The 14,454-nt window shown below is 35.7% G+C and overlaps 1 protein-coding gene across 3 annotated transcripts in view; it reads right to left on the bottom strand.

The window, feature by feature from the left end:
- The window catches only part of LOC123681689 (cytohesin-1), a 112,283-nt gene that overhangs the window by 24,488 nt on the left and 73,341 nt on the right, over window positions 1–14,454 (bottom strand). The window contains exon 2 of one of the 3 annotated variants that reach the window (XM_045619930.1): window positions 9,475–9,725. The exons of 1 other annotated variant lie outside the window; for it this stretch is intronic. In XM_045619930.1, the coding sequence (XP_045475886.1) occupies window positions 9,475–9,636 (162 nt within the window). In that variant the 5' untranslated portion in view covers window positions 9,637–9,725. Of the gene's footprint in view, window positions 1–3,661; window positions 4,149–9,474; window positions 9,726–14,454 lie in introns of those variants that run through there. One more of the 3 variants, XM_045619932.1, reaches the window with a different exon arrangement.

The raw sequence follows: 14,454 nt of genomic DNA, 5'->3' as shown, positions 1-14,454 counted from the left end.
ATGGATCGGGAACAAAGTCTTGAAATTAAAACTTGTACTGTTAGTTACCTAGCCAACTTTAAAACACAGTGTGTTTCAATCTTGATATTTCGCACGTTCCTTTGTCTATAGAACAAACTTATATCTACTGCGGATATGATAAAAACTGAGTAATTTTCCAGCAAAGATGATGATCTTAGAAGAGCGTAATATTCTGATATAGGTGATTAAGGAAATGCATGATCTTTGTCGCAAATAAAATGACAAAATGAAATGTTTCTATAACAAAAAAGTAAATCTCCACTTCCAAGAGGATTTCTTTCTATCATTAGTATTGTCCAGAAATTATCATTTAAAAATCCTGTGAGAATCGCAATTTTTTTGACGTTGTGTCGGCATAACTGCCTTCTATAATTATGAGAGTCATTTACGAGTGGTTTAGTTAGATTGCTTCATTTTATCAGTTCATCTCAAGTGTGTTTTGAGATTTTTATAGTATGTAGATAAAAATAACGCACAAAAAGTCTGTTTTCAGATTATTATGACCAGATTTGTGGAAAAAATTGATGGAACTTATTTATGATGAATTTCATTTGACGCTTTATTAGTGCTGTCTGTGTCTTCGAAAAATCCAATAAATTATATCAAAAAACTAATGAAATTATAAAGTAACTTTCTTACAAAAAATTAATCAGAAATTTATAAATCAAGAGTGAATATCAATGCAGAACATTCGAATTATAATAGTTATTTATAAAACAAGTGCAGAAGGCATTGATATTCTTCCACGAGTTCAAAATTCAAAAACGAGCCACGAAGTGACGAGTTTTGGAATGAACGAGTGGTAGAATGAGCCTTCTGTACGAGTATTATACATTATTTTCTCTAATTCATTGCATTTTAATTGAAATTAATGAAATATTTCCATAAATATCATTTAGTGATTTTTGCATTGAAAAATGTTGGTTGGCAGAACTGATTTCTTTAAGGCAAATTGATGAATTGACAGATAAAGCCGTGGCGGAAAGTTCGGAATACCAACATATAATAATGAAATATAACCATGAAAACTGTGCGTTTCTGATATATTCTCGCACGATTTTGTTCTACAAGATGTGGAAGAATGAACGGAATAACCACAGAATTAGAGAAAGAAATTTCTGATATCGTTATTAATTTTGAAAATAACAAACATTTTCAGTCAGTTTATCGGAAATGTCTATTGGGATTTTCAAAATAGACCCGAAAAACGAACAAATAACCTGTTTTAAATTTTGAAACACAAGATTTGTGATTATCGAATTGCTGGTCATCAAAAACCGAATAAATATTATTGGACGACCACCGTATTTCCCCGATATGGCACCGGTCGACTTTCTTCCGTTTCCCTAATTCAAATCGCTTTCAGTCGATAGAAGACGAAATTGGATTCCATAAAAAGCGTTTGAAAATGTTTTGTTTATGTTGTTGTTTATTATTTTAGAAAGTTCGAAGGCGAAACAATAAATTCATAGAAGAAATAAGTATTTCCGGTTTCATTCGTTTACTTGTTGGTTGTAGTGGTATATTTGTTTCGATCAAAACAAAAAAACAATAAGTTTTTCAACCGTATCAGTAAAAAAGTAAACACGTTTAGACCGCAATGCATATGATATGCAATACATTGCTTCTTTTCATCTACAAATTCCAAAGATATTCCGATATTTTTGGTGTATATTATATCAATTCAAGGTTGAAACTATTATTAGTTCTACTAATTATAAATAAAACATTGCTCTCATTCAAACCGGCAGATATGCAAAACTGCACATGAACACACTGGGTCACCAGGTACTCAAAACAGAAACTAAACAACGATAAAGCATATCGAATACCTTCCATAAAAGCTGATACAGTTACAAAGAACGCTCGGCTAGCTGTCTAGAATTTTAACACCCCAAGCACAGAGATAACCGTATCCAGATAAGAAAGACACCGTGATTGGCATGTGCAAACATAAAGGAAAACGATATTTCGCCAAACCTGGCAATTTTCCGATAAAATTCACAACAGACATTCCTGCGAAATATCCGGGAATATTTCTGGATACGTGACTAACCCACAAAGCACGAACGAAAATTTCATGGACTCTATGGTTTGTTCTGATGCAGGGTTGCCATGTTGGGGTATTTTTCCCCAAATTTAGGGGAGACATATTTAAGTTGAATATTATTTTTATGTCAATTGTCTGATACTTTTTATTGATGGAAATAAAATACTCTTGAACGAAATTATGGAACAACGAATTGAGAAAAAGACTCCCAAATCGGATATTTTCCTCTTCCATCCTCTTTTCTTTCCTCTCAATTCTTGCCTTACGTAAAACGCACGCAAGGATTCCCCTTAACTTCTAATTTCCTTGAAAGTGATTGGGAGATCCTGTATCGTATCGACCGAAAAGAACTGAAGATTTAGGAATAATTTGGATTGAGGTTTTTCGAAATAAAAACGCTCTAGAATAACAACAGTTTGATAAAGTTCCCAATCTTGATTAATCACTTCTATACCACCATTTTTCAAATGCAACTGTAGTAAGTGCATCTTCTGTCGTCAACATTATTAACGATAAGTTGAGAATAGTATATTCTAAAACAAGTTGCAGAATAGGCTCCTATTCCAACACAAATGCGAAATTTGAAAACGAGCAAAAAAGGAACGAGTTTTCCAACGCATGAGTGTTGGAATAGCCTTCTGCAACGAGTATCAGAAGATATTTTCTCTATTTCAGTCAAGTTTGGTGAAAAATTCAGATTATACAATCTAGTGACTTTTTGTATTGTATCTTGGCAGTTGGTGTGACTGTTACGAAAATTGACAGATTCCGGAATTTGAATTTGAATCGTACGTTTCGAATTTTGAAATAATTTATAATTACGCATTAAATTCATGAATTATGTCTGACGAAATGCATTTAACACCACCATGATTAAGATAAATTGCGAATAATGTTGCAAATCTTTTCACTATATCCAAATTATAGGTATTATATTGACAATATATTGACAATTCAATAGGATCGGAAGAGATTGTTGGCAATCACAAAACAAAAAAAATGACTGAAAACAATGCTATAATGAGTTCATTACAATTCTGTTTTCAGTACTGTATTGAACTCATTACGATACTGAAATGGAGAAAATATGTAGTTCTGCCCTAAACATATTTTAAGATAAAAAAAATTAAATCCTTTCAAATATAGTCGTTAATTTTCAACAAATGAAGAAATTGTTCTTATATAAACATCAAAAATTGATTTTTATTACAAGTATTGACGTTCAGTAATGTTACAAACCAACATACGAAAACTTAGAGGATTTTTCGAAAAATATAATGATTTTGGAGGAATATTTGCCATCATTTGGGGTATTTCCAATGAAATGATATGGCAACTCTACCCACAAGTCACGAACGACAATTTTCCGAACTCTATGGTTCAACCTGACGTCTCACTGTCAAAACCGAATGTAAACATTGAGACATTGAACTCGGAAGACGCGCAATAGGTGGAAAGGTAATAAAAACAAAGCAGTGAAACAACAAGGAAGTGAACGTTTCACTTCTGGGGTCGATAACCCCCTCGTTTGCGAGTCAAAAACTAGATCGCGACTGTAGGACACAAAGGGTAGCTAGTTTCCTGACTTACCGGCGACTGGGACCTATGGCACTCTCTCGTACAGCACGAAAAGAGGTTCCACACCACGTACGAGGCGCATATCCTCAAACAGGTACACATGGAACGAACCAGTGGCCCCAGGTACGTCCCGAATGCAGCCTCCGACCACGAAACCAACACCGCACAGGGACGCGCGACGTCGAGAGTCATACGCGGCCCTACTGAGAAAGGACGCCCGTCCGTCGTTTACGGGATCACGTTGGCCGGTCTCCAAGCCGCGCGACGTTACGATCTAGAGTCACGCACTGGGAACAGAGCGCGGTCGAACATCGCATCACCCTTGATACCTGTCGACGTTACTGCGGCAGCCGGACACGTGCTTAGCTGACCGCGGGAGCGCGAGTTCTGGTATCGGCGTAGCGGAGTGGGTCGGCTCGCCTCTGCTTTCGATTTCGTTCGGACTGGTGGCTCTTCGCGCCGATACACACACAGGTTATGTCGTTACCGTGGTTACGTTCGTACTGGGTCGCGATTTTTCCGTGGCGGTGGAAACTGACGCGCAACTTGTTGCTACGGGGTGGTTTCGGAACGTGAATGGCCGCGTTTGGGGGGTTTCATTGATCCCGTGGGGTCTACGTTTTACGTGTGTCGCGCCAGGTGCGTTGTGGGAGGGGGGGGGTTAATAATCGTGATTCATGGGTCTGTGGGGCAGTATCGACGTGTCACGTGCGGTTTTGGACGAGAGGGTCGATAGTCTTTATTGCGTTAATTTGAACTTTGACGATTGGTTGATTTAAATACAAAGTAACAACGTGTTAACTCTAATGAGATTAGTTGGAATTAACTTGGATCAGAGGTGTCTGATTTCCTAGCGCTTTCTCATTGGGATGTGGCTGAAAATTGTCGTTATCTAGATGTGTAATTTCAAGGTGTTTATTGGGCCAATTGAAAAGTCCCCGGTCTGATGCACAGATGGCGGTGCTAGTATTAAATCCATATGATTTTTAGTTAGTACCAACCTTCAAACGATACGTGTCAAAATTTGACATCAGTCCGACAATTAGATTGTGAGATATTGCGTTGTGAGTGTAGCTACTTTTGTTATTTGAAAAAAGATGGAAAAAAAAGAATTTCGTGTGCTGATAAAATATTGCCTTTTGAAGGGAAAAAATACATTTGAAGCAAAATCTTGGCTTGATGAAGAGTTTCCAGGGTCTACACCAGGAAAATGCTATGTTCAAACGTTGTGAAATGAACACCGAAGTCGGCAACGCAGTGGACACCCAAAAGATGCTGTCACCTAGGAAAAAAACAAAAGAGTTCACAAAATAATTTTGTGAATTTAAGTGAAGTTGATCTAGATAACAGACATTGTGATGATATAATCTGAACGTGTACTTCAGATCATTCACGAATACCCATTTGTACCCAGTTGTGTGCAAAATGGATGAAACATGGCTCCATCATTTCACTCCGGAGTCCAATCGACAGTCAGCTGAGTGAACTGCACACGATGAACCGAATCCAAAGCGAGGAAAAACACAACAGTCAGCTTGCAAGGTTATGGCATAAGTATTCTGCGATACGCAAGGTATAATATTCATTGATTAACTCCAAAAAGGCCAGACCATTAACAGCGATTACTATATAGCGTTATTGGATCGTTTGAAGGATGAAATCGTTAAAAAACGGCCCCATTTGAAAAAAAAGGTGATGTTCCATCAAGACAATGCGTCGTATCACAAATCAATGAATAAAATGGCAAAAATACATGAATTGGGTTTCGAATTGCTCCTGCATCCACTGTATTCGCCAGATCTGTCCCCCAGTGACTTTTTTCCTGTTCTCAGATCTCAAAAGAATGCTCACTGGAAAGAAATTATGCGCCAATGAAGAAGTAATACCCGAAACTGAGGCCTCTTTTGAAGCGAAAGACAAATCGTACTACAAAAATGGTATCGAAAAGTTGGAAGATCACTATAATCGCTGTATCGTCTTCGAAGGCAACTATGTTGAATAATGAAATTGAATTTTGCCAAAAAAAATGTGTTTTACTATGGTAGACCGGCGACTTTTCAGTTGGCCTTTTAACACCACAAAATAAAAAGTTAGAGATAGAGAGAAACAACCAGAAAATATTTCTGATTCTAATTCTCTTAGGTTTTCGAGTTACCATAAAAAATGTCCGTATCCATAAAATTTTTTGGATCAAGCGGAAAAAACATAATATGTTCTTTTGCATCTCAGAAGCTTTTCACATTTTCCTTTTATAGAATAAAGGAAACGAGAGAAATAGTGAAATCGTCAATTTATTTTCACCAATATGCATGTTTTTCTAACTCAGTTGAATGAAGAATGTTCTTCCATTATAATGGCATTCATCGAAGAGGGAAAATCTTACAAGAACGCATTTATTACTTTTATATCATACCAATTTTTTGTTTTGATTGTTCTTTTGCTTAGTTACCAATGTTATTATTGAGTACATTAAACCCTTGAGTATAATTACTCAATACTTTATGACCTTTTAACAAATTATGAACACTATCAACATTTTTTATTCGTATTATTATATTAAATTGGAAATCCTGAGAGGAATATTGAATTACATGTAGCAAAAATTGATTCATTTTTCATTGAACGCGTATCAACTTTCTGTAAAGAAAACCCAGACTCAGAAATATGCCTACAAGCATTCTGGAAACCTCATTTCCACACTACATAATATATTCTCTATATCCTCCAGCAACAGACGTACTCTTTCAACGTTCATAACATTTCAGCGTAGTCATACTGTCTACAGCCTCTGCCAGAAGAGTTGCTGGAGTTCGGTGCAGACAGTGACCTGTATATTTTTCAGGATCTCACAAACCCAGATATTTCGCGATACATGGGATTTTGCCAAGTGTTTCTTCAACTGTTTGTATAGTAGAAAGCCCCCGTGTAAATATCATAGAAAGCTTTTTTTCGGGAGAATTCCGTCTATTCTTCTATAACCTTTAAACTATTTTTTTTAAATTTGTGAAAACACGGTTTTTGTCTCTGATGCATTTGCCAAAAGAACTGACATTTTCACGAATGTGCAGAAGATGATATATAACTCCTGGAAAATAAATACATAACCTAAAGTGGAGACTGATACCAATCATGATTCCATAACTAATTACGTCCAGGAATAATCAACAACAAAATGTTTCATAGGTAATAAAGTAAACGCCTGACTAAATTTCAATATGTCACACCTGGTACAATCAAGTGTACAACACCGCTGTAATAAAATCTCGGCTATAAATGAATTTCATTTCAGAATTCAACACGCATAGCTTAGCATTGCAATGATAAGCCTCGGTTGACCTCGCGACCTCGTAGTAACATAATATACGCCAGTCTGATTGATTGCAGTCTGCATCAGGTACACCATTCGTGCTGAATCCTGTCTAGACGCAGCATTATCTTGCACTAAAAGGGCAGTAACAACATTAGGTGACAACAAGTTCCTGAATATCCTCGCCAATCTGTTCCATCTGAACTTTTATGGGACATAAACAGACGGTAGATGATGAAAAGCCTTAATAAGGTCTCTCTCGCGCTAACCTCCGAAGTATCACCAACTTTTTCCATTCTAAGGTGTAACAAAGAACCAGCTTGTACATAGATAATGATTATCGTGAGGTATTAACGATTAAAACCGGTATATGTTTCTAAACACAAAAAATGTAAAATAATACCGAGGTCGGACTTTTTACATTTGTCTTAACGAGGAGTGAAGTGATTCTCATACAATATCAATGCTAATTAGGATCAACAACGCGTAATTAAAAAATGTGGATAATGACAACTGCGGCTATTTATATATCGAACAACTTTCACAGGGAAATCCCTTTTTTGAAAGCAAGTTGTTTCGCAGATTCTCATGGTATAATTTGAAGCAAATAATCGCTAGGAAATACAACAAAATTTTTTAAATTATTTCCGTATTGGTAACAGTTCACTTGATAAGCCTGGACCTAACAATCAGAAATACATTCTTACGTAAAAATTCGACTTTTCATCAACATAGTCACCTTCAAGATTGGTACATGTACTCCTCTAACATTTCAATACCTTTTCTGTGGAAATATTCGTCTTTGCTTTCGAAATACATAGGCGTACAACTTTGCTTTCGCCGTTTGTTTGTCCTAAATTCGAGGCTTCATTGTAAAAAACTGGTTACACATTTATGATTCAAAGTATTGTCCATCGCTGGCCACTACAATTCCCGCGTTGAAAAAACTGGACATCTTTTGAAGCGATCCACGAATCGATCCGATTTTTTACTTCTTCATAAGACCGGAAGTGCTGGTCAGCCAGGCCGTGTGCTATTGATCGAAACAAGTGATAGTCCGAGGGAGCAACGTGTGAAAAATACGGCGGGTGGGGTAGGACTTCTCATTTCGACGTTTCCAAGTATATCTTGACCACTTTCGCAATATGGGGTCGAGCATCGTCAAGCTGTAAAATCACTTTATCATGTCTCTCGTTGTATTGCGGCCGTTTGTCTTTCAATGCTCGGCTCAAACGCATTAATTGCGTTCGATAACGATTGCCTGCCATTATTTCAGTCGGTTTTAACAACTTATAATACGCTACGCCGAGCAGGTCTCCAAATACTGAGCATAACCTTGGAACCGTGAATACTCGATTTGGCCGTCGACGTGGAAGCTTGGCCGGTATATCCCCATGATTTTCTGCGCTTGGAATTATCGTAATGGACCCATTTTTCGTCTCCAGTCACAATGCGATGCAGAAATCCTTTTCGTCTTTGCCTTGCAAGCAGCCGTTCACAAGCAAACAAACACCGTTCAACATATCTCGGCTTCAATTCGTACAGCACCCAATTTCCTCGTTCCTGAATCATTTCCATGACTTTCAATCGTTTTGAAATAGCTTTTTGCGTCACTTCCGATGATCCTGTCAATTCTTGTTGCGTTTGACACGAGTCTTTAATATTCTATTGGACAAAGAATTGCATTTTCTTTTTATTTTCAAAATCATAAATCACAATATAATTTGTGTCCAAGATGAGAATCAATAAATGAAAGCAACCAATGTAATATTCCATACTAGCAATACTCAGTTGATGGAAGGCTCGGAAGACGTAAACATTTTTTTGTTAACCATAAAACCAATAACAAAACAAGAGCGCAGAGGTTCATTGGAGCCAGTACAGATATAGACGACATTGCTCAAGGCAGTCAATTCTAATCACTTAAACGACCAAGGATATCTTCATCAACAATGTCTCAGCAGTTACTTTTCGTCGAGGTAGTTATAAAAATATTAGAATATTATATAGCGACCTTATCAACACCATTATAATACACATGTTCGAATAAATCTATGTTAATGTGAAAATTGAGCTGTTATCTTTCCACAGATGATAATCGATGTGGATATTAAAACTGATTTAGAGAAAAACTGTGTTTAATAAGCAATCTTCGCTCGGATGATTTCAAACATACAGATAACAGTATAATCCATCAAAATGAGTTTATTTATTAGAGCGAGTCTCATTGCTAATTGACCAAAGGAATAATTTTTCAGTCTTACGAGAAATCATGGGAAATTAATTGAATCGAATATGCATTACTAATATTATTCCATTGACAGTCGATTATTTTATGTAAACGAAGAATGTGATTGAATTTCACATTAACACTTTCCAAAAGCAAAAGATCTTATCGCAAATTTGCAATAACAGAAACAATAATTGCTCAGTAGATTCGCGGTCCTAACCTTAATCTTAAAAGCGATACGGAATAAAATCTCGAGGTTATGTTTGAAGCACCCTGGCAAAGACCTACCCTTCTGGACAAGGTTGACAGGTCCCAAACACTCCTCGACTGATTCGCCTGTTTGATGCCATTCTTAGGCTTCTTGTTCCTCTTGAGGGACGAGAACCAGTTGGTGACATTAGTGACGCTTACTGAACCCTTCCTCTCTCTTCCAATAGTGTTGAATTGCATCTTCTTCCTAGCTAGGTTCGTTCTCACATCACATTATTGTTCTGGAAAACGCTTGACGTCTTCACGGATAACTGTCTTCGAGTTAAATGCTAGAAACGAAACGTCAATGTTGTAGAGGTTATGTTTGAAGTATGACAGTTGACACTTGTCGAATAGGTGGCGCTAGTATGGCATAAAGTTGATTAGAACGAGGTTTATCGTCGGGATATTCGGAACAGCGGATATCAATACTGGCGTTTGAATATTTCTGTAATTGGTATGGGGAAAACCACCCTTTGTTGACTCATATCGGATTAATGCGCCGTGAATTATTGGATAAAGCAGCTAGTGACCCGCAAGTCGAAAGGGCAAGGCCCTATCTATTCATTATTGAATGTTTGCATTACCCAGTGCGCTTACTGCCTCTATTTGCTCTTGGATATAGGGGAAAGAATTATTATTATGGATCGTGTAAAAGTTGGGGAAATTGCATTGGGTTGAAGCGTTTAATGCAGACATGTCAAAGAGAGACGTAGACAGCTTAGTAATAAAATAAATAACGGTATGGTCGATACTCGATGTTCATCTAGGGATGTTTGTGAGCTTTCAATTTGATTACAAGATACCATCACTACACTCGTGTATTAGATTAATGCAGTATTGGAAAGGCTATGAGAATAACTCAAATATTCTAACTCTCATGGGACAAATTCAAATATTTCATGTATTCACGTAATGTTGAATTGAAAAAACCAACATTTCGATGTCATTATATATTCATTAATGTAGGTCGAATGGTTTTATTGTCATTCTGTAATTGAGTAAATTCCAGGTAAATCTATATATAGTGAAACCATTGCCTATCAGGTACCTAAACTGACCCTTTTTAATCTCCTAAGTAAGAGAAAGAATCATACTTCCTCCGTTACATATAAAGTTGGGCTTAATGAAGCAATTACTAAAGGCTCTTGTTAAAAATGGGTCATGTTTTGCATATATAGGAGTAAAAATGCATCAGTTGAGCAGAAAAAAACTCGAAGTAGGAATATTTGACGGCCAAATGAGACAATTAAGGATTCTGTCTTCATAAATTCAATGGATAAAATTGAACGGAAGCTTGGACATCATTTGTTGCAGTTGTAGAAAATTTTCTAGGCGAACATAAAGCTCAAAATTATATTGAAATGGTTAACAAGATGCTAATAGTATCAAATCCTTAGGGTGCAATATGAGTATTAAAATACACATTTACACAGTCACTCAGAACCTTTTCCAGAAAATTTAGGAGACATGAGTGAGGAACAAGGTGAAAGAACTCACCAAGATATTGAAGTTAAGGAGGACCACTACCAAGAAAGATGGGAAATGCACATGATGGCAGATTACTGCTGGAGGGACTGTTCAAAAAAACATTCAAGAATGTCGCGGCAAAGAAGCTTTCGAAGTGTTGAGTGACTATTTGACTCCTTCAATGTTTTTTTTTGTTTGTGAGTACGATATATTATTCTAGTTTGTATAACTATAGTTATTTATAATACAAGTGCAGAAGGCATTGATATTCTTCCACGAGTTCAACATTCAAAAACGAGCCACGAAGTGGCGAGTTTTGGAATGAACGAGTGGTAGAATGAGCCTTCTGTACGAGTATTATACATTATTTTCTCTAATTCATTGCATTTTTATTGAAATTAATGAAATATTTCCATAAATATCATTTAGTGATTTTTGCATTGAAAAAGTTGGTTGGCAGAACTGATTTCTTTAATTCAAATTGATTAATTGACAGATAAAGCCGTGGCGGAAAGTTCGGAGTACCTATAATAATGAAATATAACCATGAAAACTGTGCGTTTCTGATATATTCTCGCACGATTTTGTTCTACAAGATGTGGAAGAATGAACGGAATAACCACAGAATTAGAGAAAATAACTTTTGTTTACTACACCTTGGCAGATTACTCTTGGAGTTTAAAAAGGTACTGTTTAAAAAACATTCAAGAATGTCGCGGAAAAGTCAAGCTTTCGAAGTGTTGAGTGGCTATTTGATTTCTTGAATGTTTTTTTGTTTGTTTGTAAGTACTACATAATATTGTATTTTGTATAACTGAAATAAAAATTTCGTTTCTACTTTTGTTTACTACACTTACGGATTTGAGTTGAAATAATGTAACTTATATTTCTCTTAAATTGTATATCTTAAAAACTTGAAAAACTCCTAGGTAAAAATGAATAAGTTATTCGAATTCAGGACATCAAATTGATATAGGATCAGCTCAAAAAACCTCGACACCAAAACAGCTGTTCCCCCGTGTTAACGCTGGCTCATCTCCGAAGTTATAAGAGATTAAAAAAAAAAACATCTTGGTTATAAAGGCCCGTTTTATAAATGTTTTCAATATTTCTATACCTAAATGTTATTATTAATGTTTCCAATATTCATATGAACAAATGTTTCATTTGAGACGTTCGTTTATAATTGAGATTATTTTTATGTGAGTAATGTTCACAGTCAATGATTAGACACGCAGTAAGGACCACTAAAATAATTTTCACTGGTCCCTGCCTCATACACCTTTTCTTTCTAAAACAGAGAGGTAGGTGTATAAGAAAGGAAGCAGTTAAGAATCTTTTTGTGGTCCCGGGATGAAAATCAAACATTGCAATACCCCAAAAGAGGATGCTTCAAAATATTGGTTGAAAACATATCTCATAATCTTAATGATAAAAGATAGTCATCGAAATGAAACATTTCTTCAGATAAATATCGGGAAATAGTTATTTATGCAACAAGTGCAATAAACAATTTTTGCACGAGTTGCATACAACATTTTTTCTACGTTCATGCAAAAAGCAAAACATGATTTATTGAGGTGCGGCATTAGGTGTAGGAAAATGAAAAGCGCAACTTGAATACTTAATTATCAATATCGATTTGCATTGAAACAGGAACTAATACGTTACGAACAATTTAACTCAAACTTTATTTTTACCCTCAATGTTGAAAGTGAATGAACAATTGGTGACAGCACGTTGAAGTAGAATAACAGATGAGTGCAATAAAAACTTTATTGCACTAGTGCAATAAAGAACTAAATTTAGTTCAATAAAGTTTTGCTTTTTGCATGAATGTAGAAAAAAAATATTATACAGGCCACTTCTATCTATTTTCGCAATGCCATTCCAGCTAGCTCTATTCTAGCATAGACAACCACATTCACCAGAAGAATTACCTACAAGTGACCTTCGTCCCCCTCACGACAATCGATAAAATGCTACCAACTGCAGAAAACGAGATGCATTTACATTCCTTTAATGGAAAAAATATCGAATTGATTATAACGACACGCCTTGGCCGTCCTTTGTTCTATTTTTTTTCTCGTCTATAAAGGTCGAGTGCAGTTACTTAGTGAGGGAATGTTTTCCGAGTTGCCAACTTATTTGCAGCCTAGAGTGGTTAGTTTAGGTGGGCGTGTAACAACCGGTCAAGTCGCAACACAGAGTTATTTTGAATGTTGAGAGAGTGGTGAAAAAACTTCGTCTAAAAATCATCGCTGGAATTCGAGCTTTGTTTTCGATCAGGAAATCAAGGATGAAGGAGAAGTACTGCAAATGTCAAAGGGGAATAGTTCTCTGAAGTCACTTCAGTTACAATAATTATAAATTGAAAAGTAGAGAATGATAAATATATTGAATGAAATAGTAAATTATGCAAGTACATGAAGTCTTCTTTCACTTGTGAGCTTACAACTCGATATGAAAACGTATTATCAGTAACGTTACGGATCAAACCTTTGATTTTAACTTTTTTGTGAGTCACAGTGACATAGCAAAATTATTTCAATCAATCGCCAAACGTAGGTACATATCTTTCAGGAATTTGTATTATCGAAAGAGTAACCCAGCTAGTAGATCAATTCAACTGATAAATCTACCCAATCAGTCGATCTATTCAGCTGACAGATCAACTAATAGCCTAATAGAGATTTGAATATATTTTCAAGTGCTTTTGATATTCACTTTATACCTAACAATTTCAACATGACTAAAATCGCAATATACAGGGAGTATATTAATAGCTGCGAAAAAATGCAGGTGGTGATTGCTTGTCAAAAAATAGGGTGAGTCTTTCATATAAACTTTTTTTTGTCCCCTTCTACTTAGTAACAGCCCTCTAAAGATGGCGGCCGAAAAGTAATTTTTAATTTTTTTTTAAAGAAAATGAAATTAAGCTGACTTTGTGTTCGTCTATGATTCCAAGTGGTAGAAGATGCCACCCCTCAATCTTGTTTCGCAATAACTTTTTCTATATTCATATTTTACAATAAGATCACTTGGATAGACTGATTATTTCTTAACAAATTACAAGGTCTCATGTGAATTCTTGCTAAAATTCACGGTTTTCGAAAAAAAAATTATCAATAGATAAAACTCCTGAGTTGTGGAGGCTGGAATTAGTTTCTACTTTCAATTTAACCAATGGGCGTATATCAAAACGATATTTTCATGAAGAACTGGTACAATATAAAATAAATGTAACCAGAAAAAAATTATTTTAAACTTTTCACAAATTAATAATTACTTTTCGGGAGCCATCTTTGGGGAACTCTTTTCAAGCAGGGGAAGACTCAAAAAAGAAGTTTATATGAAAGACCACCATATTTTTTGACAAGGAATCACCCCTAAACTTTGTCGCAACTATTTATATACACCCTGTAGATAAAATAAAATAATTTCTAAACATATTTTAACGTCCAGGATATGTAAAAATAATAATAATATATCTAGGACAACGAAGAACAAAAGTTATTAAACACTATTATTATTTTTTCATGTAGAATC

This window comes from Harmonia axyridis, chromosome 6 (genome assembly GCF_914767665.1).
Source record: "Harmonia axyridis chromosome 6, icHarAxyr1.1, whole genome shotgun sequence".
Classification (NCBI taxonomy): domain Eukaryota; kingdom Metazoa; phylum Arthropoda; class Insecta; order Coleoptera; family Coccinellidae; genus Harmonia; species Harmonia axyridis.
The sequence above is the reverse complement of the archived record's forward strand: the minus strand, read 5'-3'. Positions and strand labels throughout refer to the sequence as shown.